Source organism: Bos javanicus, chromosome 5, assembly GCF_032452875.1.
Source record: "Bos javanicus breed banteng chromosome 5, ARS-OSU_banteng_1.0, whole genome shotgun sequence".
NCBI lineage: Eukaryota > Metazoa > Chordata > Mammalia > Artiodactyla > Bovidae > Bos > Bos javanicus.
In genome coordinates, this window is record NC_083872.1 from 109,631,492 (window position 1) to 109,656,979 (window position 25,488).

Here is a 25,488-nt window from a genome sequence, read left to right on the forward strand (position 1 = left end):
CTGCTTCCAACAGCCCCGTCAGCACCGGAGGCAGTGAGGTCAACCCTTACCTGTGCCCCGGGGCTGCGGGCTGGGGAGGACAGGCCCGTGGGCTCCTCAGGGGACCGGGTGGGGCTGGAGACTCGGGAGGGACCTGAAAAAACAAGAGGCAGGATTTGCACGAAGAACCACCCCCTCTGGCTGGATGGAGAGCCCAGGGGAAGGGGCTGCACACAGACCTCTCTCTGGGTGCCCTACTGAGGCCGGCGGTGGCTCCTCCTCGCCATCCGACACCCTCAGCTCCAGCTCTGCTCCCACTGCCGGCAGGTGCAGCTCCGTGTTGGCCTCGGACGGGACGTCGTCCGACCAGTGCTGATCTGGCCGAGGGAAGCAGCAGCACAGTCCTCCAGTGAGGCTGTGCTCCCCTCTAGGCGCCGCCCCCCTTGGAGGCCAGCTGCCAGGACATCAGTGGCAGCGTGCATCCCGTCCCGGCCTGGCCCTGCCCGCTGGTCCCCTGCTCCCCAGACTGCCCATATCATCTCATTGTTCCAGCCTCCAGAGGCAGCGGCTGCCTTAGAGGCCCTGTAGGAAGTCCCACATCTGCTCGGTTTCTCCCCATAACTGAATGAACGCAGCCCCTGTCCACCGGGGGGGGGGTGAAACGACAGGCATTCAGGTCAGTGCAGAGCAAGGAAGGAACCACGAGCCCTAAGAGCCACTCCTCCGAGCACCTCGCTTTCACTTTAACGTGCTGTCCCGCCTTCCCCGAGCTCAGAGCTCTGCAGCCCCGTACCGTCGTCCAGCTCGGCACCAGTGTCCCCTGCGTCCCCATTCTCCGCTGCCTCCCCTTCGATCTCTGCTGGTTCCGAGTCCACGTCTCGCTCCAGGTCATCCTCATCGAATGGGACTGCAAGGCAGAAATGTCAAAGGAAGGACAAACAGAGAGACAGACAGACACACTGGCAGTGGGGATGGACAGTGGCACTGGGTTCTCGGGGCTGTCCATGGGCAGACCACGGGGAGAAGGGAGAGGGCTGGCTGGGGCAGGAGTCAGAGGGCTGGGAGCTGAGAGCAGGCCGGGAGCCGGGCTGGGCCTCCTGAGCACATGACTCGGCCAAGCAGGAGGGGAGGAGCGGCCTGGGCCGGCCATTTTTCCTCTTCCTCCAGCAGCTGCTGGGAGAGCCTGTCTGAGAAGAATAGGGGGAGGCAGGGGGAGAACGCTGCTTCTCAGGCCCAGGTCAGCAGGTGCCCAGCACACATGGCAGCTAGGACCTGCGCCGACCACTAGACCCTCGAGGAACAGGATGAGGGGCTGTGGCCAGCCCTGCCTCTCAGGGAGGGGACCAAGTCCAGGCAGCGGGGGGTTCTGTTCGCAGCTGCACCACTCAGCCTGGATCAGGGCTGTGTGCAGGGCTCTGACGGCTGGGCAGGGCTGTAGCCTCGCTGGGAGAATTCAGACACGTCTCTTTCAGCACACGGGAGAGTGGGGAGGGACATGTAAAGGTCCTTTCTGGACCCAAGACCAGCCCCTCTGTGCCACAGGATGAGACAAAGTGTGATTTCTCCCAAGGAAGCAGCCCACACTCACACACTCACACTGGTCCCCACCCCTGCACACAAAGCATTCAGACCAGCGTCTGGGCAAGAGACGGCCAGCTGCTGAGCAAGAGATGGCCAGCGGGAAGCCGCCCGGGATGCCAGGCTGGGAGTGCCTACACTGCCAGGACCTACTTCCCTCTTGCCGAGGTGCCTGGAGGCTCTTTTCAGGGTCTCCTTTCAGGAGAGTGGCTGCCCTTTGACCTGCACGTACCTGGGCCCGAGGGTCCAGCCCTGCAGAAACCCGAGGCCAGGCCACGGGGCCACGACCCGCAGGGACCAGCAGCCCAGCCTCTCGAAGCTGCATCCCCCGTGGCCAGGATGTACAGTGACCAGCAGTGACCAAGAGCAGCCATGGGGTCAGAGCAAAAGGAAGCCAAGGACAAGAGACAGCCGTGACGGCCACTGGAGGTGGGCACCTCTAGGAGCTGGGCCTGCAGCTCCTGACCCGGGGGCCCTGGTGTTTTAAACACTTCATTCAGCCGTGAGTTGTTTTCACCACCTCTTCCATGCACTCAGCTTATTAGAACGAGGTGATGACATACACCCACTCCACAGAGTGCTAGAAAAATCCATCTGGAGTGGGTGAGGTGGGGACGGCTGTGGGAGCTGGGAGCCCCACACCGCTCCTTCTGAGCAGCCACAGAGCTGGTGGGGCCTGAACACTGTCCTGTGATGATGGCATTGCTGGGAAAACCCTGGCGAGGCCTCTCAGTTACTCCCGCTGACTGCGACGTCCATGTGCTCACAGTGCAGCTGGGCACTCACCCAACACGAGGGGAGGGCCTCCCAAGGCAAGCAACCCTCCCACCCCTCGCTGCCTGTGGGACAGCGAGCTGGCCGCTGCAGGGCTCCTTTCAGAGAGGATCTGACGGGGACAGAACCTAGGCCTGCCCCACAGAGGGCGCCCCCCGCCCCCAAGCCCACATGTGTGCTCGAATCCGTCTGTGAGCGGCCGGGCATCAAGAGGTTAAGTTCACATGTTTGCTGGAAGCAAGCGTGACGCGGACCCTAGCCAGCCGGGGTTCCGGGCACAGTGCACTAGAGCTGCCCATCCCAGTCCTGGCCCCACAGCCCCCAGGCTTCTCCTACTCAGACACACGCCTGTGCCCTAGACGCGGGATGGGGAGTCATCTACAGTCCTCAGTGGTACCCTGAAAGGAAGGAGTATCACATGTATCAAAACACAGCGAGAGCTTCAATGTGGCCGCAGCAGCGCTGAAAGAGAGACATTCTGAGGGAGGAACTGAGGGTTAGTCCAGGGCAGGACGGAGCGGGATAGAAGCAGCCACACGCGGAAGCGGGCGTCGCCGACACACTTGGCTCTGGTCTAATCCGCTGCTGCTGGCACGTCCCGACACTTCAGACTTGTCCAACCATCCTGGGGACAAAACTAACTGGGGGGGGACCAGCAGCCCTCCCTACGGCTTCGTGCCTCCTGACACATGAGCTGAGGACACCGGGCGGCTGGTGAGAGAGGCTGGTGGGGCAGGCTAGGGCTCCTGTCCTGCCCACCCAACAGCGGTGCCCTGGTCCTTCTGCACTTCACAGCTGAGGCCAGGACCTTCAGATGATGGAGTGCCATGACCTTCCTGGATACCAGAGCCCCTGGCTGAGAAACGCCCCCAGAGCAGTTCACTGAGGACAAGTGAAGCCTTGCGGCTCCCTTGTGGCCCAAGTGCTCAGAGAGCCCCGCACCTCAGCCTGCAGACCCGGCCTGTCCCGCGCCTCCAGCTGAATCCCCCCACCAGTACTGACTGCCTCCTGCCACGATGCTCCTGTTCGTGGTTCCTCCAGCCTCCGCCCAGCCCTCACTTTCACAGACGTGAAACCTGAGTGCTACACACGGTCCTTCGGCTCCAGCCTTCGCCGATCTCTACTAACACTGGTGTCTGTCTTCCCTGCCGCCTGCATTCCTGCTCTCTCCCCTTGGGTCTTCCCAGGAGGGCGCGGGGTGTGTGTCTGGTCCATGCAAGGGCGGGCGGCCTGAGTGAGGCATGCATGTGCCCCCACCCTCTGCCGCGCATGCACCAGCGGCAGGACTGGAGTCCCGTGTTAAGGTACCAGCAGGGCTGCCGAGAGAGGGTTACGGTGAGTGGGCAGAGAACAAACATCACCAGACTACCTCCGGAGACCGACTCCAGCCAGGCCTGTACTGCTGCGCGGCGGACGGAGGGGAGGCCGGGCACTGAATTTAAAACAGACAACAAATACACAGTTACACGGGAGTAAGTGTTCCTGGTGAGGACAGTGAGCTCCTCCTGGAGTCTACAATGAAGGAGAGACAGACGACGCTAACAGCTCAAGGCCCGCGGTGCCCCGTGTGCTGGGCGAGGAGAGAACAGGGGTTGGGGGTTGGGGGATGACGCAGCTCGAGTCCAAGTGGCATCCCCAGGCAGCAGGCTCTCTCTCGGCTCTCAAAGAGCTCCTGGGTGTTTACGTGGCTGCAAAAATGGTTAAAGACATTGGTCCCTGTGGGCACTGAATGCAAAGACGGAAACAAAAGGGCAAGAGACAGAGGGGAAGACACGAGGTGGGCACGCCGAGGCTGGGGCATGGAGAAGGATGCCCCCAGCGCTCCCTAGGGTTTCCTTTTGTTCCTTAAAAGAAGCCAGAACAAGGGTCATCGTCATCCTCTTGTGGGATGCAGAGTGCCTCCCCTAAAACCCAGAGCTGGAAATGACGCTGCTTCAGAGGCCTCCCTGACACAAATGTCTTCTTAAGACTTCATTTTATTCCGAGATATGGTCCCTTGGCCCCATTCTGTCCACGCACACTCACACCCAGACACACAGCATGAAGAAGAGCGAGGACGTTCCCGCAAGTGGACAAAGAGGAGCCCTACCTAGTGACACAGGGCAAAGGCAGCAGATTCTCAGTTCTTCCAAGGTCAAGTTCACCCCACTGTTTCCAGTCAGAGGAGAAGCCCCTCTCCCCCCACTGACGAGAGCCCAGGAAGCAGACACGCCTCGCTGGCTCTTACTTGCGTGGAGCCGGGCAGCCCTGCCCTACAGGAGAGTGCTCTGCAGCCCGAGGGGAAGCGGGTGGAGGTGCCCGGGGCCCTGCACCCCGAGCAGTTACCTCCGGGAAGAGGGGACTTGGGCGCCCGTGCCGCTCGCTCCTCCTGGCTCTCACGGATATGCGTCCAGTGCACGTCGGCCTGGATCTCCAGGGGGTCGGCCGGGTTCAGCAGCTGCTGCAGCCTCCTTGGGCTCCCGACTACGGGACCAGGTTCCAGGGGAGGAGAAGGCGAGGGAGGGAGAGAGGACAGGAGGGAGGAAGGAAGGAAGGAAGCCAGGGGAATGTCAACAGTCCAGGGATGGAGGGAGCAGACACCACAGGACAGGAAACAGAGGAAAAGTCACCATATTTGCCAGGATCAGTGTGAAGCAGAGGCAGGCAAAATCAGAACCAGTGCGCGCGCGCACACACACACACACACACACACACACACACACACACACACCTCCTACCCGTCAGTGTCACCCGCCCCTGGTTTAGTGAGATCCCGCCCCTTGCAGCCTCAGTGCACACACACACGCACACATACCCGACTTCTCGTTCAGTGTGACTCTGTCCCTTGGAGCCACAGTGCACGCACATGCACACGCGCACACACACACACACACCCCCCTGACTCTTACTCGTTCACTGAGACCCCACCCCTTGGAGCCTAACTGTCGTCCATGAAGAGTGTTACTCCCTGTCCAGTGCAGAGCCCCTTCCTCTCTGCCGCTCTTACCACCTCAACTGCCTCTAAGGGACCCAAGCGCAGGTCACGACTGGCCTTTGCAAGGCCAGCCTCTCACACATGTGGCTCCAAGGCCACCAAGCCCGTGCCCACTGCCACTTGCCGCGTGGACAGAGATGTGGACGGCCGGGCCGTCCTGCAGGGACCACCGGCTCACACAGGCACAACATGACTCTGCGGGGCTCTCAGTCGCCTTCTGCCCCTTCTACGCTGGGCTGTGGCAGGGGTGGGCTCAGAGGGGCTGCAGCCAGGGAGAAGGCAGGCGGGGCTCGTCCCGCAGACCACCACAGCTCAGGGGCTCACAGGAGCAAGAGTCCAATCCCTCTGTGCCTTTTCTGCAGTCAAAGCCCCTTCCCTTGATTCTCCTCTAGGGGCCCACTGGTCCCCCCTGGACACCAGACCCAGCTCCTCAGGCAGGTGAGAACCCTGCTGCTGGCGTCCAAGGAACACGCATGCATGCCCACCCTGCGGGCTCTGCATTGTCAGTACTAGGACCACACCACACGCTGGGGTCAAAACAGGGGACAGCCAGCAACGCTGGGGAGAGGGACCACAAGAGGGAGGGTGGCTTTTCAGCAGCATCTGATCTGAAGGCCTCTCCGCAGTCTACCAGGGCAATCTGGCTTCACCACAAGAACCACAACCTCCTAACTTTCAAGCAACAGGAAGAGTGCTTGGGGCAGAGGCCACCGACAAGGCCACCAGATGTGGGCAGGGGCGCTGGGCCGGGCTGGCATGGTCTCTCCTGGGAGCTGCTGGCTGCTAAGGGCTTTCTCAAGGGTCGAGGGTCCCTGGCGGAGCTGGATGGGCTGCATCTCCGGACCAGGACAAGTCCAAGAGGAGATGCAGGCCCCTCCTCCAGCTTCCAGGCGAGCAGAGAAAGACAGTAAGGCTTCTCCCTGGAGCTGCCCGGGTCCCACCAAGCAGGGGGGCCTGGAGACACACTGCCTGGGCATGGGGAGGGGTTCTGGCACTCTGTGATGTGAGGTGAGTGGCTCACATCATAGCAGGAGCAGAGTCTTAACTGGATGGAGGACAGGCAGCAGGCATACAAGGGGCAAGAGGGGTCAGTAGGGCGGGCCTGGGGCGGCTGCCTCTCCTACCACTGCACTCTAGGAAAGCCCCCTTCTCACGTGGGACCTGCTCCTGGGGGCAGGGCGGAGGCAGCAGGGGTACCTTCACCTGCACTCAGGTCCTCATCCCCCTGTAGGAGCTGGCCTTGCAAGCATTCTTTGTCCCAGGGCCAGTACTCTCCTTCTGCGGGAGCACCATGGGGGCAGACAGGAGGAGGATAGAGAGAAGCGTCACCCCCGGTTCCTCCAGCTAAAGCCCAGCCCTACTTCCACATCCAGGAAGTCAGGTCTCGGGAGGGAAGAGGGGACGCACCCTGACCCTCAGCTGTGTCTGGGCTACAAGCCACCAAGGGACCTTCCAGGGAGGCTGTGCCCTCGCAGTCCCGTTGGACTGACCCCAGGCCATCAGCTCTGCAGGCAGGCCGGCAGCTGAAGGAACCCCGGACGCTGCTTCCCCCAACTTCTCACATGACGGGTGTTCAGGCCCCAAAGGACACCCTGGAGCCCCGCCCTGGCCTCCGGGTGGGAGGGAGGGAGGCCTGCAGGAGGACCTGGGCCCAAGGGGTGCCCACATGCCCACGGAAGCCCTGCCTCATCTATCATGGGTCGCCGGCTAGGGGACACACAGCGCTCCAAGGACTCCCAGTAACTCGCACTGTGCCTGGCCAGTGCCCGGCCCTCACTGAGTTGCAGTCCCCGGGCTGGGACTGGCCGCCGAGCACAGGGACCGTCGCGCGGGGCAGAGGTCCCAGAGCCATAGAGGGCCAGCCCTGGGGGCCAGGCTCCAGGCCAAGGAGTCACACCCTCATGCCTTGTCCACATGCCTGGAGAGAGAGCACAACCCTAACAGACACGAGTCCCCAGGGGCTCTGGTCTCTGCCTGCCTGGCCCCTGCTCACCACTCCAGACCCAGGGCAAGCCGGCATGGGGGAACGGTCCTCTGAGCTCCTTGTCACCACTCGGGCTCACACACACAGCCGACGGGACGGGACCAATACCTCGAGTGCCCCACGAGGCATCTCAGAGCCAGCCCGACCGACCCGCCAGGACGCGACTCCCAGAACGTCCCCACACTCCATGAGTGAGCCTGCCTGGGGGCCCTCTCCTCGATGCTCTGAAGCCCCCGACACCCAGGACCAGGGAACCCCAGAAAGCCAAGTTCCCTCGGCTGGAAGAGGAAAGGGAAGACCAGTGACCTGAGCTTCAGGATGCTCTTGCCCACCTCCATGTCCAGCTTTACCTGACGGCCCGTCATGGGTCCCCCAAGGCCTGTGAGAGAGGCATCCGTCATGGGTCCCCGGCCACAGAAACCCACCCCCACACTGTGGTCTGACGTCAGGGTCAGGAGGAGAGGGCATCCACTGACCTTCACTAGACTCGTCCTCGTCCTCCTCCTCGTCCTCCTCGTCTTCCTCCTCCTCCTCCTCCTCCTCCTCGTCCTCCTCGTCTTCCTCCTCCTCCTCCCCAGCCCCGAAGCTCCTGGAGGCCTCCAGCTCCTCTTCACTCTTCCCTCTCAGGAGCGCATGGATCCTCACAGCCTCCTTCCAGGGTACGCCGCCCAGGTCCGAGGTGGGCAGCGGAGGCTCCTCTTCCTCCATCTCCGACTCCGAACTGCTGTGGGAACGACCAGAGAATCCAGTGAGGAGACGTCTGGAGGCCAGGGGCACAGGCAGAGGAGCCGGAAAGGCAGCCGCCCACTGCAGGGCAGGATGGGACAGAGGATGCCTCAGGGGCCAGCGCACGGGGGACAGAAGGGGAAGCAGAGCGCAAGAAGGGCGCTCGGGCTGCCTGTGCAAGCCTCCCCGCCCTGCAAGAGGCAGTCACTGCTCGAGGGCCCAGGCGCCCGCTCCTGGGGATAAGCACGCCCCACCTCGCTCCGAGGGCCGGGCCCGGGTGCCCGCTCCCAGGGATAAGCGCGCCCCACCTCACTCCGAGGGCCCAGCCCAGCTGCCTATGTCTGGGAGGGAGACCCTAAGCCCTCACCGCCCCGCCTGATGGGGGAAGTCTGACTTCCTGCGGCCTCCAGTCAGGGTGGAGAGTCTAGAATGCAGTTTGGGGCAAAGGCTTTGAGTCACACAGTGTCAGCTGACCTGGAGCCTGGGCTCAACCACAACTACCCCCGAGAGGGAACGTGAACCCGGAGGCTCCGAGGGTATCGCCGCATGTCAGCACCAGGAGAGTGGCTCTGCCTGAGCACAGCTGTGAGCCCAGCCCCTCAGAGGGTTCTGTATTATCGTCTTTATAGAAAATTACACCCCACCCAAGGGTGATGGGGGAAGGCTGTCACTTCCGCTGGGTCAGAAGTGAGGGTGGTCTCCTGGGCTGTGTTCCCCTAACCCCTCACAGGGCAAATGGCTCTGCCACGACAGCCCTGTCCACGCTAGGAAGGGGGTGTGAACACTTGGTTGTCGGGTGAGCTGTGGAGTGGGAGATGTACTTGACTTCACCACGCCTGTGCTACTCGTGGGTCCTCCAGCCATCCACTAGCTTGTTTTACCCATTTACAGTCAGTCTGTCATTCAGCAAATGCTTCTGAGCACCTACTGAAGTTTAGTTAGTAGATCAGGAAGAAAAAAGCAGGTCCTCACTGCTCAGCTCAATCAGGTGAAGCCTCCTCCATTCATGTGTTCATTCATTCGTGCCACTAAAACTAACCAAGTGTCTTCTGCTCACAATGCCCTTCCTAGGGCACTAACACTAAACTGCCACAGAAAAGATCCTAAGTCTCGAGGGAGACAAGACACAAACACCAGGACTAGACAGGGTGGCGATAACTGAAGTGGGTGAGGGTCGGTGCGAGGCAGTTAACAACAGACAACTAAGACTGTGGACCACAGAACGCGTGCCCTCTGGAGTCTGATTAGCTTTCAGTGTTGACTGAGCTACGTTTTCTGCCTCATCACCGTGACTTCATTTGTTTACTTTCTTATTAACTAACAACACTGAGCAACCCCGTGCTTGTCATTTAACATCTTCCAAAACAGGAAATCAGGGTAAGAATGCCCCCTGTGCTCATCCCTAACCTCAGGTCAATTTATACAACTTCAGGTGGGAGAGCGGAGGCCAGGCTGCCCTTCCTTCGAGCCGAGCGCTCTGGGACCCCAGTCGTGGGCTGCAGTTCTCTGTAGGGGTCGGGGGGAGCTCAGGGCAGCACATCCCTGGGCCATGTCACGAGGGTGGCCAGCATGATGAGGTTCTACTCAAAGCTGCAGCAGCTCAAGGACCGTGAAGAAGAGCAAGGGACGCACACGGCATAAAAAACTGGGCAGAAAGGTCAAGCCTCACCTTTCGCCACAAGCTACAGGCTCTCAGTCCCTTTCTGAGTGGTCTCACCACATGCTTCCAGAGACGAGAAGCAGGCAAGCCCATCCCCTGTCTCTGTGAAGGCCAGAGGGGAGACAGACAGTTCCTCCCAGGCCTCACGGTCCATGGGCCCTTGGAGCAGCCCTTCAAGTCTGGCCAGGCTCCTCACAGCACATCAGACAAGGAGACAGACAGGGAGGCCACACGACCTGCTTGTCAAGGGTCACAGCCAGCACGCAGACCCAGGGCTCCGCAGCGCCCCCCGCAGGCAGCGGTGCCCAGAGGCTGACCTGCTGGCCGCGTCCTCCTCCGTGCCCGTGTCCAGCACGCTGCTCAGGTTGTGCTCGGCCTGCGTCTCCTCGGGCACCTCCTCCAGCCCCTCCGCCTGCCGCACAGACAGCCGGTAGTTCTCCAGCTCGATCCTCTCCGGGGTGCCCCGCAGTCTCTTGGCGACGCTCGGCTCCTCCAGGCCATTCACGCTTGGGCCTGCACGACAAGCAAGAAGCAAAGTGCTAGGGTCAGCGATGGGGACGACAGAAGGAGCCTTCCCCTGGAAGGAGGGGCAGCCGTCCTGCGAAGCTGGGGAGCCGGACACCACACTGGTCACCAAGGCTGGGGCCCGCAGAGCCCAGAGGAGGCTGGTGTGCATGGGGACGTGCAGAAGAGCCCCCATCTTCCCTGCAGGAAAGCCTGGGGAGCAGTGGACACTGGCTGCGGGGAGAGGCCAGGCCAGACCTTAGGGAAAGCAGCCTGTTGAGGGGAGAGTCCTCCCACTGCCCCCACCCCTCGGTCCAGGATCCCGCTGAGGTTCGAGCGCTGCATCTGGCTGGTCTATGGGGGGTCCAGGGAAGCTGTGCTGCGGTGTGACCGCGCATTTGTCTGTCTCATGTTGAGATTCATGGTAAAGGCTCTTTGTTCCGTGGGGCCCCCCTGCATGGGCGACTGCACCCACACAGAACAGTCAGGCCCCCTCATTCCTGGTGATGCCAGCTAGACAGCTTGCTTGAGCTGGTGCTTGTCAGCTCTGTGTTGTAGAGGGACCTTTCCCCTTTGGAATTAATAAGCAGATTTGTGCAGTTATGTGTGGACACCCTGGACTGCCTGTTCCCAGCACCCCTACGTCCACGGTCTGAAGATCACTAACGACCTTGCCTGGGTCGGCTGCTGCTCTGGGAGGCCCACGGCAGTGCTTTCTAGATTGTAGCATTCCTTTGTGAAGAGCTCTGAGGACTGCGCTGGGCACGTGGACTCTGAAGGGCTCAGATGTCCGAAGTCGCCGCCACGCCCCCTCCACCCCATCCCCGTCCTCACACGCCCTGACACACCTTGTGACCCCACGCTCGGGCAAAAGAGGCCCCCGACCACTCTTGCCTGTGCCCACTGTGACAAGACGCTGCGTGTGGATGCAGTCACACAGACCCACCAAGACACTGGACCCCGCCAGCGACTGGCTGAAAGGTCTTAGGAAAATCACACGACACAGGGAGTGCATTTCCTGATCCTCAATGAGGACAGCCCCGTGCCCAGGGTCACTGTGCATGTGAAGGGGATTATATTCACACACACATACACGCGCGTGCACGCGCACAGGGGCCATCCCCGTGCCCGTGTACACTGCCCTCCTCTACTACGTTCGCCATGCACACGGCAGCACTCTGCACGGGAGCTAGGGGATACGTCTTGAGGTCCAGCAACCTTTTCACTGCTGAGTTGTACGGGTCTCCTGTATCCATTTGCCCTGGACTGCAAATAGCAGTTACTGCACACAGAAAGCCAAGGGAGAGCACAGCAAAGGGACCCCGGGTGGAGGCAGGCAGGCCATGGGGCTCGCACCCTGCCAGGGCAGGCGCCCAGCTTCTGTGACACCCCAGGCTCTACAGAATGACACTGGGTTTGGCTGGTGAAGGCACACTGCCAGTCTCGGGGGACAGGTGGTCTTCCAGAGAAGCTCAGAACTTGAGGAAAGATTGAAGGACAGGACTGATAACCGCTCCTCACAGACCAACTGTCTACCTGTCCGTCCGGGGTGACCGTATGCTTACGTGAGGCACAGAGAAAAGAATGTGTGGCTGCAAGGGGGAGACACTGAACTGCCAGGAGTCAGCAGCAACAGAGGGACCGAGCAGGGGAAACTCGACAGGGATGAATCAGAGCGGTCCCAGGAGACCCACCCGGTGGGAGGGGACAGCCTGCCCTATGCGCCCTGGCTGCAGGATCCCAGGGAACTTTTGCTTTCATGTTAGTTTTCTAGTTAAATTCCTTTTGCTGCTATTATTGCAGCATCTCCCATGGGTGCTTCTCAGGCACGTGGGAATCCTGGCACATGTCTCTCTCTCTAAGGCACATACCCTGGTGTCCACTAAAAGACCGTCCCAGGGCTCCATGTAGCTCTCTAGCTAACACGTCTTTCCTGTGCTGGAACACCTCACAGGTGAACCTTGGCCTGGCCCAACCACCTGCTGCATCAGCCTGTGGGAAGCTGCAGCTGTGATGAGCACACTGGGGCTGGCTGGTGCTCTTTAGTCCCTGACAGCCGAGCTCTAGCTGAAACTCTTGCCTCCCCACCTGGCCACCCACCTCCACACACCTGTGCGCATGCGGGTGTCACAGGGGCCACCCACAAAACAGGAAAGCCCCTGTGATCTGTCCAAGGGAAGCAATCTCTCCAAGGGAAGCGATCTGTCCACCAAGCCACTCGTGCAGCTAATCACATACGCAGCAGGTAAAGAGAAGGATGGCCCCACAGGTCAGCCCGGCCCAGACCTCTCTCCTCCCCCTGCCTTGGGCACCCTCTGCAGGCCCCCAGGGCTCAAGTGCATCTTTATCACGCCAACTACCCCCTGAGAACACCTCAAATGGGGATGGGGACTTGGGAAGGGGAGCACCCTCTGATGTGGAGCACTTCCAGTCGTCTGTGCCCCTGGGCACATTTTTTAAGAAACTGCCCATAATCCAGCCATCACAGGGACAAACCTGCCCACCCCCACCCCCACCTTCCACGAAAGGCCCTCTGCTCTGCAGCAGGCTCCTGTTGAAGACAACATCTCCCTCCCCCCAGGTAGCCCAAGATTTGTTTCTGGAAATGAGCCAAGTTCCAGCAGCAGACCCACCGCCACCGTCGGAAACACAGGCTCTCGTCTGCCGACCGGCCTGGAGACTGGTCAGGGGCCCTGTGAGGCTGACGGGAGCGAGCACAAAGCCCTTCCCAGCGGCCAGCTGGGCACCACGAGGCACCGTCCAGTGCGGACTCCATCCTGCAGGGGCTGGGAGGCGGCACAGAAGGCCCTGGGGCACAGGCTGTGGGTGGAGCCAGACCACCCCCAGTCCCCGTGAGTGCAGCCCAAGCCCCATTCCTGAGAAGCTGTGACTCTGCTGTTCCTCTGACTCTCACGTGGGTGCTGAAATTCAGCTTCACTAAACTCCATCTGTGACTGCTTTCCTTTCGTTGCTATAGTGAAGAGCCTCTGGTGGTCACAGTCAGCAGGTGACCTCACAGCCTATCCATGCAGGCTGAGAAAAAAGCAAGGCCAAATTTAGCCAAGCCCTGCAGGGACTTAACGTGCTATGCCAGCCAGCTCCCAGGCCCAGACAAGCAGGCCCTTCTCACTGTTCTGTTGCTCCAAACCTCTGCCGTCTGGGAACACAGCCCAGTGCGCCGTGCGGTCCTCGCCCTGCAGGATGCATCGCCCAGTCAGCAGAAACAACCTGAACTCACGCTTACTCTGATGACCCCAGCATTTTCTGGAAGCCCCGCCAACAATCATGGCTGATTGTCCCCAAATCCTGTCAGATCAACCAGCTTCCACGTGTTCTAGCTTATTTGCTCCTGACAACAGCCTTGTGAGGTAAGGGGAGCAGGGAACCTTTTGTCCACGTTTTCTAACTTCATTAGATGGAAAAGCTGAACCTCAGAGAGACCATCGACCAGAGACAGTAGGGTGACAGGCTGCAGGGCTGGAGCCCAAGTCAGTTCTTCTCTGCACGTGTTCCCTAGCCCAGCTCTGTTCTTTGATGACCGTGTTCCAGGGTGCAGGGCGGTCCACTGCGGGTCATGAAAGACCTCTGGACCTCTGTTCCAGAAGGTGTCCTCAACATCTGACAGTGTCTGCAGCGCCTGCTCGCACACGGGGTGGTGGGCTGACAGCCTGCCTGGGTGGAGACCCCGCGTCACTGCCTTGGTTCTCACACGCCCTCCGCCTGGTCTCCCACAGGGAACGACCTTGTGGAAGCTGATTTCACGCATGCACCCTGTGCTCACTTCTGACTCTAGGCTACAACGGTGGTTGTCAACCAGATGACCTTCTCTTTTGGGGTCATCTGGCAACATCACAACCTGGGAAGGGGTCCTGACATCCATGGATTCTACAAACAGCCGACAACACGCAGCACAGAAGTATCTACCCAAACATCAACAGCACCGAGCCCGGAGCGCTGCCTGGAAGTCACAAGGGACTGTCTCCAACCTCGTGCTCGAGGGGCCAGCCGCCGACCAGACGCTGGACCGCAGCCCGACAGGCAAGGTCGTTAGGACAGAGCGGTGAGCTCAGACATTCCCCTCTGCTGCTCAGGTGAGGCATCCTGACCCCAGAGGGCAGTGCGTGGAGCCCTCCCACCCCTGGGAAGGGCCACACCAGGCGCACAAGCCCACGCGCTGGGCACAGCACCCCACCCTTCCCAGTCCTCCGGTATGGCCCGGCTCACAGGAACTGTCCATCCCTACCGTCTACACAAGGGCTGCCCACAGACCCGCCTGGCCCTCCAGCGTGGGGCCTGGGGAACAGAAGCCCACAGGTACATCAGGAGGTCCGCTCACTAGCCCAGGGAGAAAACCAGACTTGGAGACACGATGTGGAAAAACACTGCTTCATTTACTGTGTGCCCAGCTCTCTTCATTTTTCCATTTCCCAAAACATCCTCTGCAGGCTTGCAAGGCCCGTCGCAGCACGCCTGCCTGCAGCTGGGCCCAATATGCTCGGGCCTCTGAGTGCTCGTGTGCCAACCTGAGCTGACCCGACACGGCAAAGCCCAGATGGCAATGATGCACGCTCCCTGCTCAGCCGGGTTTCAGGGTCATTTGATGTGAGTGGAGTCCGGAGGGGCCCAAACTCAAGACAGGTAAGGAGGTCAGTGTTTCCTGTCCTGATGATTCTGCTCCAACTGTCAGTACAGAATCAGGCAGACCCCGTCTCTCCCTCTCCTTCAGCCAACCCCACCCAGGGCCAGGCCGGGCCACTGCTGAGAACTGTAAAGCGGTATATCAGCTCCACCACCCTTGAGAAGAAACCGGGGCTCAGGGAGCAGCATTGATCATCCCCCTGAACACAAGCCCGTCTCTTTGGGACTGACAGGCAGAAGAGTCTCCACGGAGGGCCACGGGGAAAGGCTGTCCGGGTCTATTCTCACTGACACGACTTCAGGCTTGGTTTCATTAGAATTCATCAAAGAGAGCTGATACGGAGAAAACAGGAGCTGGCTCAACGCCACTGCTCTCCTGCCTAGTCTCTTCTGGCCACCCCCTGCACACGCCCAGGATGAATACCCTTGGCTCTCGAATCCACTCTCTTTGCAAAGGCACATCCCCAGCCAGGGGGTGGGGGTCACTGCTAAAAAGCTAAACATTTATTTCCTGGGAATAACCAAACACACGCTCACGGATGACAGAGGGCGCTCAGGAATGTCTTTTAACGAGTCATCTCTGCGGAGCCAACACGCAGCTCTTCCTTCTCCCCAGCAGACGAGCTGAGGCTGGAGGCCAGGCAGTGCCGAGGTGGCACTGTGTCCTGGGTGCAGACTCCACCGGCTCTGCCCGGGTCGGTTACGTGGCCTCGATCCAGTCTGCAAAATGCTGCCTTCCTCACAGCAACAGGGGAGTGCTGCGTCTGGACAGCGCCTGGCACACGGAAGTGCTGCATGCCTGCTGCATCAACATTACAAGTCCTCCTGAACTGTGCTCTGAGTTTCTGTGACACCAGCTCCAACAGCAGGTTGACCGGTACAGTCACTGGGGAAGCCTGACGCGCCAAGCTTCACTCTGTTTTTATCTGACGGGGACTCCAGGGCAGACGTGGGCCATCCTGGCTGTAAACATCACAGCCCTTGGCATGGTGTCTGCAGCCGCAGGGAGCACAGCCATCAGCTCGCGGCAGCCACCGAGCCCTGCGGCTCCAGGGCTCCAGCCTACGCTGGGGCCGGCTGCCCACACCTGCACCCGCTCCCCCTGGGGCTGGGCCTCCAGCAGTACTGAGGCCCCCAAGAAAGCTCTGCCTCACTGAAGACAGGCAGGGAGCTGGTGCAGAGTGACCCATGGGAGACCGAACCAAGGGTAAAACCTTCTCTTTTAAAGGAAGAATCTACTGACCCAGAGAAGTCTGTTGATGGCAAATGCTGGGAGGGAAATTTCACAACGGGTCTCTCCTACCTGGAGATTCTTCTAGATCCTGACTCGGTTCTAGAAAACAGGGACACAAGGGTAAACAGGCTGCTGTAGCCGTGCTGGGACCACCTCAGCCGTACTGTTCCCCTTCGGGGTCTCAGGCTCTTTGCCCTCAGGTCCCCCTACTCACACTTACAGGAGAAGCCACCTAATCCCAGGAGGGTCGCCCTCTCGGGAACTCACCTCCAAGGATGTGCGGGTTCACCAACGTGGAAGAACACGAGAGCTGAATGACACACGCTTATTTGGGCCTCTGCATGGAAACAGCCCCGATGCTGTCACGTGTCTGAGGCCCAGGTCCTCCCGGCGCTCCGGGCCTCGCCTGGCAGCCTGGGTCTGCAGGGCCCCTGGTGGGGCCAAGTTTTCTCAGGGAGTTGGCTGTGATGGAGGCCCAGGCACACCGGGACCGCAGGTGCAGGAACTCAAGAGAAGCAGGTCCCTGAGCGGAGGGCCTGAGCTCTTCTGGAGACCGGGGCCCCTTAACACAAAACAACTACCAAAGAGCCAGAGTTCCAGGCGAGGACAGTGTGAAACAGCAGTGGCACAGTGGAAATAACCCTGACACCTTACACAAGCACAGAAGAGCAACGCAAGGCACACACCAGGGACAGGCTCATGTGGTCAACGTACAGTCCACAGTGAGCTGGCGAGGACAGAGAGAGAGGTGGACACGCGAGAGGTAACAGAGATCCTGCTCATCACCTGCACAGCCCAACAGCCCCGGAAGGCATCCCCAAACTGCCCTCTGCACCAACAACAGGTGTCTGTGAGTGATGGGGGCACTCTGACCTCACCTGTGGACATCATCAAGGGCGAGATCAAGTTTGTTCGGCTTGCGTTAGGGGGTGGGTGGGTGGGAGAGGGGGAGACTTGCCCTCTCAATCACTGTCTTTTTTGGAGCAAAGCCTTGCCTGCACCCTTACCCCAGAGGACCTGTGGAGCAGGAGGCACGGCCGAGTGCCACGGCTTCGGGGTTGGAGCAAAGCCTTGCCCCAGGGGACCTGTGGAGCAGGAGGCACGACCCAGTGCCACGCCTTCATCCCTGCAGGTCCTTGGGACGGTCTCCAGGCCCACACTCACTGGGTGCAGGGCTGGACCTCGAGGTGCAAGGTGAGCCCTGGTTCGGGAGTCTCGGGGAAGTCGCAGAGCTCTACGAAAGGGCCTGGGGTCTAGGCACAAGTTTTCCCAAAGCCCTGTGCAAGTCGCTACACCCCAGAAAGGCTGTGTGTGGGCTTGTCTCCAGTGTGTCCCTCAAGGGCAGGATGAAACCCAGGGTCTGTCCCGTGTTCCCCCATCTGCACACAAGAGCCCTCCCGGAGAATGGACCGGTCAGGGGAGGCTGGGTTTCAAGAAGTTTCGGGAAGAAACTGAGACCCAAAGGGAATTCTCCAGGGTCTTCACCCACTCTTTCTCTCCCAGTATTTTGCAGAGGCCAGGACAGACCCGACTGACTGATTTCTGAGAAAGAGCAAGAAGAATTCTGGACCCAGCAAGGTGCTGCAGCCGTGCGGGCACCCAAGGGTGGAGGGGAGAGGCCCTTCGTACCAGACCCCATCTCCTAGAGCACAGCTGTGCAGACGGGGTGCTCAGTGCCCCTCGCCCCACTGTGGTGCCCTCTCGGGGCCCGATTCAGCACCCACACTGGCTGAGCCCGGCTCCACGGGCTGCACCGCCAAGGTCACAGCAAATGTGACAGGGTCTTGGAGGCTCAGCCCTCCAGGCTCCAGCGGTCAGGCAGAACCGGTCCCCCGGCTCAGGGTCCACGTCACAGAAAGAAACAGAGTCGGGAGGACAGACCTGGACCACCCCTGTCGCCTGAGAGCCTCCAGCAGAGGAGAGGTGCCTACGTGCTCCTGGGCCTGGCACCGGCTCGTCAGGAGGACAGCGGCCTGGGGCCCCAGCAGACGCTGGCTCGGGGGGAGTTTCTGTTCCTCACCTGCCTGCCCCCCATGGCCTTCATGCAGGCTGACTGGATGGGGGGCACAGGTGGCATCTTCCTCCACGAAGCAAGCAAACGTCTTCCACCACGCTCCCCCACCCCCAGAACAGGGGCCTTTCCATTGACAGGGACCTTTTACTTCAGGTATAAACGCCCTTTTAATACACCTACACTCTCCCCCGACCTGGCCCCGGAGCGAGCGTCCTGAGGCACAGCGTTGTCAAGCCTACTCCTGAGACCTGCCTGAGTGGGCCCTTCCCACCCTCCAATCAGGAGAAAGGGGAGGAAAAGAAATACTCAGAAACCTGAAGATTGTTTGGAATTTATTCTCTTAAATAAGAACGGTAACATTTGTTAAAAAAAAAAAATTAGAAGCACAACACCTTAGTTTCACAGAAAACAAAGTTTCACGGAAAAAACAAAGTTACACAATTAAATAAAAACAGCTCACAAAGAAACACACCAAAACTCACAACAGCACAGATTAAAGGCAAGCATGAAGCTTCACAGAAGGCAGGCCGGAGGTAGAAATGCGGGCATCCCTGACACAGCTCTGGCCTCCGTACCATGCCTGGAGACCCACTGCTGCTTAACGGCTCAGGAAAAGTGGGGTGTGGAACCTCTTAACTCACTGGTCAGGCCTTCAAGGCCACTCTGAGGCCACTGTCAGGAGAGACTACGGGATTCCACTGTCTACAGACACACTAAACACCAAGAGACAGCAGGAAGCTGCAGTAACAGGCCCAGGGAGTCAGACATGCCTTGGAAGCGAAGCGGTCCTCAGGGCCCCTGAAAGAGAGCCCTGTGCCCCTGGTCTCTGGTGCTGGAAGTATGCTTCGCTTGCTTTCTGAGACACTCACCCTGCAGTCTCCACCTCCACCAGGAGCCTGGCTTCTCTGCTCCCTCCAAACCCCGACCGGAACACTAAGATAGGCTAGGTCCCCAGGTAAACCAGAACTAAGGAAAGAGAAGCTTTAGAAACAACTCCACTAGGATTGTGATTATTACTCAGGGCACAATATGTAAACGTGTACTTATACACACGAAGCTAGAGCAGTATAAGCACGTATGTGTATATATGTAAACGTGCACACATCACATTTGCTACGACTCTCGGGACTGGGCAGGGAAGCTGGATGCAGAAGTCTCTGCCTCACTAACAGGTTTTCCAGAAATGGAAGCAGACTTGGGAAGCAGTGGGAGATCTGGTAATAACCCCCTCCTGATGGCAGGAACCCAGGATGGGTCAGAGGCGTCCTGCCGTGCAACCGTCCCGGCTGGTGCAGTAACACCTGGTCTCCCAGTGCTCACTCGGCAGGCCCACCACGGAACCCGAGTGCCACGCGGGCCTGTCTAGGGATGGGGGCAGGCAGCGCCCAGCCAGACAGCCTTGTGTGTTAAGATCATCTTTCCGTAACATGACAGACAACGAAGCCTTCCTCCCGTCCCATGTCTGTCGCAGGGACTGGAAGGACAGCGTTTCTGATCCCCATGACCCCCACCTGTACACTTCAGTTCTGGTTCCCCACCATACGAGGTGTAAAGGGGAGTCCTCTGGATGAAGAAAGGGCCTCAAAACCCGCAACTGAGGGTCTTGTATTCAAGGGGAAAACGTACCATCTGGGGTTTTCTTTCTTTCTCTACCTGTTCTCCAAATGTTTCCTATGGGCAGGTGCTCTGAGGTCAGGGTAAGGAAACCTGTGCCAGGCCCACGAACCTGCAGCAGCCAGTGTAAGAAGCTTGAGACAAACTAGTTACAGACTGAGAATAGAAAAGAGGGTTTCTACATCAAAAGCACATCACATACGAAGATGCTAAAGCAGGTAGCAGCCGCAGGCCAGGCTGCCAGAGACAGAGGACGTTGGACTAGGTTCTAACTCACGGGCTGTGTTTGTATTTTTGGCAACAGCAGTAATTGTGGTAGAAGAGGCGAACACAAGGGAAAGGAGGGAAACGCCCCAGACTAAAGGGGGCAGATGCACAACAGCCGACCAGTCACGGCTCCCCTGGCCCCACCTCCCGGGGAATGGGGACCCGGGTGTGAGCCATGCTCCACGCACTACTCACTCCTGCTCAGAGTGCAGCCCAGGGCACGTGCCAGGACCTGGCCTGACAACTGCCGTCCACAGCACACATTCTGAAGCCCTCCAACACCTGAATTTTTCTGAATCTTTTCAAATCAAGGTTCCAGTTAACCAAAACTTTAGTTTGGGATTTTTTCTATTAAAGGAGCAGAAGAAATCAATGTCATGCCATGTGTAACGGAGACCCATGTACTGCTCCTCTCCTGTGGAGGGGAAGTGCTGGTGTCTTGGGGCGTGTCCACACTCAGAGCTGTCTTTCTGAAAGCCCAGGTCTCCAAAGACAGCTACCCACTGGACCCCAGTGCTCTGGGCACTGGCTCACTGCTGCCCACAGGGTACCGCCAACCAAGGCTCACATCCTGAACCCGCGTGCTGGGAGAGGTGCGTCTCCCTCAAAATCAAGAGGGCGCACAAGCCTTTGATTTAGTCACACGCCCAGCTCTCATCTTCTATCCCTGCTTCAAAGAAGGTTCCTCTTCTCTACGGAACCCTTTTCTCTCCACAGCTCCTAAAATCCTAAAGCCCACCACGCTTCCAAAGCAGACAGTCGGACAGCAAACTGAACCAGATCAAGTGCGTGACCAGGAACGGCCTGACCTCTGCTGGCTTCACTCCTCTGCAGATGTTCGCAAGAGGCTGAGCGCCCTGGCTATGTGCTGAGCCCCAGGTGGTGCTCACCTGCTCAAAGGCACACGTCCCCGTCTCTGCCAGCCCCTCCCCGACTCGGGCCCTCAGCACCTCATGAGAAAGATGGATTATAAGGGGTTTAAGGGGTAGCAAGTCCTTCGTGGCTTAAACATGGCTATAAAATGTTGGTCCAACCTGCAGGGCACCTGCAGACTTGCCCGGATCAGAGAGAGCCACACGCAGCAGCAGAGCTGAGCTCGCCTACGTCCCACCCCCGGGGCTCAGGCAGTTCCGAAGCGCGGTCAGAGGAGCAGCACTCCCAGCCTCCCATCTGAGGACCAAGAGAACCACCCTGTTCCCCCTCCCTTTGGGAATCCTACGCCCAGCTCCTCTCCATCTAGCCAATAACCTGTCCTTTCCACAGGGTGATTTCTGTGGACGGGAGGACACCTGTGACAGGTGAGAGCAGGGCCCTGATGACTTCCTCTCCTGCCGGCTGCAATGAGCTGGCCTGTGACCAGGCGGGGCTGCACAGGTCCCCAGGACCACCCGCATCTGTGGGACTGTGGACACACCACACAGGCTGCTTTGGCAGAGAGTAGGGAGAAGTGGCTTTAAGGAAAAAAACACTATTTTTCACAACAAAGCTGGTTCCGTGAGCCCTTCTCTTCCTGCATTCCAAGATCAGAATAAAAGTGTTTTCAGAAGTGGGGGTGGTGGCACTCGCCTCCTGATGCAGGAAGATGTTAAAGTGGAACCAGCCAGGGCCTGTCCTTTAGCGGTCACAGATGTGGGGAGAGCAGCAGCAGCTGCCCCAGACACCAGGGCAGCGAAGGGGACAGAAGAGATCCAGTGCAGGTGGGCCTGTGTGCAAACCCTGGGACCTTCTCACAGTTCCACGCTGGGCCTGAGGAGCCCACCACGAGGGACTACGGGAAGGCCCTGCCGCCCTGGCTCATCACGTGGGTCAGTGCTAAAAGTAGCCAGTTCTGAACTCCTCTTCTCTGGACAGGCCTGGGCTTGGCCCCCAGGTGTCTGATGGATGTGGGCAGGTCCCAGGGCCCAGCAATAAAACTCTGAGACTTGGAACAGACGGCACGAAGTGTGGGCGATGCCGCTGACCTGATGGTGCCCTACTGACTCACAGTGGGCCAGTGAAACTCCCCTCGGATCTGCACCAGCACCTCCGACAGCCCATAGAGGAAGGGGACTCCGAATGCAAGCAGCTGGCACATGAAAAAGGAGTCCGGAGGGTTCTGGGCCGCCTGATGCCCAATCGATGAAATGCTGCACTGGAGGTGCTGGCTCATCCCCTTGGCCTTGTCGCAGAGGCCGAGCGAGTGACGCGCCACCCAGCCAAACAAGGAAGTGAGGCTACCTGGGCTTCTCTCGGCAGGGCTGGCACTGGTGCTGGGCCGTCCACTGGCGTCTGCGGCGGGGCTGTCCTGCAGGGGTCCCTGGGCCTCCTAGGAGAGGAAGATGACTGAGTGAGGCACCACGTCTCAAAAGACGGTGACACCTGGCCGTGGTCGGCTGGCTGTTGTCACCAGGCAACCCAGAGACGTGCCAGGATACATATCATGGGGATCGCAGGAGTCACGGTCCAGAGGTGCCTGGCCCTTCCCGTGGGCTCTCTGCCATCCCAGAGGCCCTCTAGGAAGCAATGGTCAGCTGCCGACACACACAGGGACACCCCATCTGAGAGGATACCAAGCTCACTTGAAAAGACAAGCAGGGAGCTGACTACGCTTAGTTTTTTAAAATAAAGTTCTTAGATGAGTGGTCCCTAGAATAAACAAAGTTAAAGGAGTTGGCTGCAGAACATTTACTTCAAGCCAAGTCCTTTTCCAGCGTCCTCCTCTCAGGAAAGGTGCAACTTTCAAGGCAAAAGGCTTTTTTATACAGAACAGAAGGGAGGGGTGGACACGCTCTTCCCAATGTAGCTCAGGTGCTGGCAAGAACACTTCCATAGCGAAACCCAACATTCGATGAGTCCTGACATGCTGCCCCTCCCCAAATCAGACCAAGACCACTTCTCAGACCCTCCCACTCACAGGAAGGGCTTCTCAGTGGTCACTCAGGGCCTGTTGGCCATGCCTGAGCTGCCACCACACTGGACGGTCACCTGGTGCCCCCACCCCTGCAGCCCAGCCCTGTTACCTTTCCAGACAGAGGCACCCCTGCCGGTCTCTTCCTCTGTGCAGGGCCAGACAGCCGGTAACAGTAGTGTGGCTTGCAGTAGAATTTACCTGCAGGCATCAGGGAGCAGGGGAAGAGGTAGTGAGCAAGTCTCTGAAATGCCGGACTTGACCGCTGGTCTTGGCACACGCGTCCCCATCGCCCCAGCCCGACCTTGCCCAAGCCAGGGTTCTCGTCCAGGGAGGCCAGGCCCTCCTCTTCCCTGTGCCCGGATGTGTGGAGGCCACGGAGCCATCACCCAATCAGGGCCCAGAGCAGAGACTGCAGCCTGTACAGCGGGGCCAGCAAACAAAGTGGCTGTGTGTGCAGAACAAAGATGTGGTCACATGAAGGGCTGGAGGAGCATTTCTGGGGGAACCGAGAGTGAACACAAGTGCTGGAGGCATGAAGGCTGCCACGGGCGGGGCAGCACCGAACATTAGCTCTGCCGCAGCCCTCTGGCAACCATGTGCGACCTGGCGCTGGTCAGATTGCAGCTCAGATCCTTAGTGGGTCAGATCAGCATTAAAGACAACGCAAAACAAACAAAAAAACCCTACAATCGACTGTGACTACAACAAAACAGAATTAAGCCTAATAAAGAGCATCAGCGTGCACACGGCATCCTCAGGGTCCAGTAGTGTTTCCCAGTGCTCAGCTGTGCCCACCTGGGCTGCCTGGGTCCTGGTGTAACCTTGTGTCCCGCTGCATAACGTGTGTGTCCTGCTGCATAACACGTGTCCTGCTGCGTAACATGTGTGTCCTGCTTCATAACGTGTCCTACTGCGTAACACGTGTGTCCTGCTTCATAACACGTGTCCTGCTGTGTAATGCATGTGTCCTGCTGCATAACGTGTGTGTCCTGCTGCATAACATGTGTGTCCTACAGCATAATGCGTGTCCTGCTGCATAACGTGTGTGCTGCTGCATAACACGTGTCCTGCTGCATAACATGTGTCCTGCTGCATAACACGTGTCCTGCTGCATAACACGTGTCCTGCTGCATAACATGTGTCCTGCTGCATAACACGTGTCCTGCTGTGTAACACGTGTGTCCTATTGCATAACGTGTCCTACTGCATAACACGTGTGTCCTGTTGCATAATGTGTCCTACTGCGTAACACGTGCATCCTGCTTCATAACACGTGTCCTACTGCATAACACGTGTGTCCTGCTGCGTAACGCGTGTGTCCTGCTGTGTAACACGTGTGTCCTGCTGCGTAACGCGTGTCCTGCTGCATAACGCGTGTGTCCTGCTGCATAACACATGTCCTGCTGCGTAACGCGTGTGTCCTGCTGCGTAACGCGCGTCCTGCTGCGTAACGTGTGTGTCCTGCTGCGTAACGCGTGTGTCCTGCTGCATAACGCGTGTGTCCTGCTGCGTGTGGGATCACAAGCTTGACTGATGCCAACCCTGGCTTTTCCCATGACACTCGTAGTGGAATTCAGTCACAGAGGGGCGTTTTTTCCTCAACCCTTTCTTTACTCCCACTTATAGTCAAGGTTTTGAAAATTAAAGGACAGACCCTGTTAGAGAAACTGTTGAAACTGGAGTAATCCCACTCATCTTTCTCATTTGGAGAGAGCGGCTCCTTTAACAAATTAACTTTCCTATTCTTGAAGTTAAAAATAAGAGGACCTAACAAGAATATGATAGGAAAGATCAATGAAACTGGTTGTTCTAAAGATAAAACTGACATCAGACTAATTCAGAAAAACAAAGAGAAGACTCAAATACATAAAATCAGAAATAAAAGGAGACATTACAAGTGATACCACAGAAATACAAAGGATCCTAAGATGCTCCTAAAAACAACTATTTGCCAATCTAGATAACCTAGAGTAAATGAATAAATTCCTAGAAACATAATTTATCAAATCTTAGCCATTAAGAAACAGAAAACCTGAACTGACCAGTACTGAGTAAGGAGATTGAATCAGGGATTAAAATTCTTGCAAAACAGAAAAGCCCCAGACTGGATGGTTTCACTGGTGAATTCTATCAAACATTTAAAGAACTAACAACAAGCCTTCTCAAATGCATCCAGACGACTTACTCCCAACTCATTCATGAGACCACCATCAACCTCATACCAAAAGCCAGATAAGGAGACTGGGAGAAAACTATGGACCAATATCCCTGATGAACACTGGTGCAAAAATTATCCACAAAATATTAGCAAACCAAATTGAACAGCACTTTGAAAGGATCAGACACCATTATCAAGTGGGATTTATTCCAGGAAGGCAAGGAAGCCTCACCCACCGCTCTCCAGAGTCCACCCAGGACAGGTGAGGTGCTTCCTGACACCCTGAGCGTCACGGCTCCCTCCTCCTCTGCACTGTCCAAAGTCAGAGTCTGCACTATGCCCTGGAGCCCACAGCCGTTCTCACACTGAATGCTGCCAGGGCACCCCATGCAGGACCCAGCCTGCTTACACTCCATCCACCCCACAAGAGAATGTGTCTCCAGGTGTGGCACAGAATCTAGGGGCAAAAATACTTGTGGATCAATTCTCTGGAC

The 25,488-nt window shown here is 58.4% G+C and overlaps 1 protein-coding gene across 13 annotated transcripts in view; it reads right to left on the reverse strand.

Annotated features, from left to right (window-relative positions):
• Window positions 1-25,488, reverse strand: part of MICAL3 (microtubule associated monooxygenase, calponin and LIM domain containing 3) — a 156,762-nt gene that overhangs the window by 21,399 nt on the left and 109,875 nt on the right. For 10 of the 13 annotated variants that reach the window (XM_061418398.1, XM_061418399.1, XM_061418400.1 and 7 more), the window contains 8 exons: window positions 22,946-23,034; window positions 22,164-22,251; window positions 9,993-10,188; window positions 7,766-8,013; window positions 4,657-4,794; window positions 773-886; window positions 219-356; window positions 51-133 (listed from right to left, as the gene is read on the reverse strand). In XM_061418398.1, coding sequence (XP_061274382.1) covers window positions 51-133; window positions 219-356; window positions 773-886; window positions 4,657-4,794; window positions 7,766-8,013; window positions 9,993-10,188; window positions 22,164-22,251; window positions 22,946-23,034 — 1,094 coding nt within the window. Of the gene's footprint in view, window positions 1-50; window positions 134-218; window positions 357-772; window positions 887-3,700; window positions 3,764-4,656; window positions 4,795-7,765; window positions 8,014-9,992; window positions 10,189-22,163; window positions 22,252-22,945; window positions 23,035-25,488 lie in introns of all 13 variants that reach the window. The other 3 variants (XM_061418405.1, XM_061418407.1, XM_061418401.1) reach the window with 2 other exon arrangements.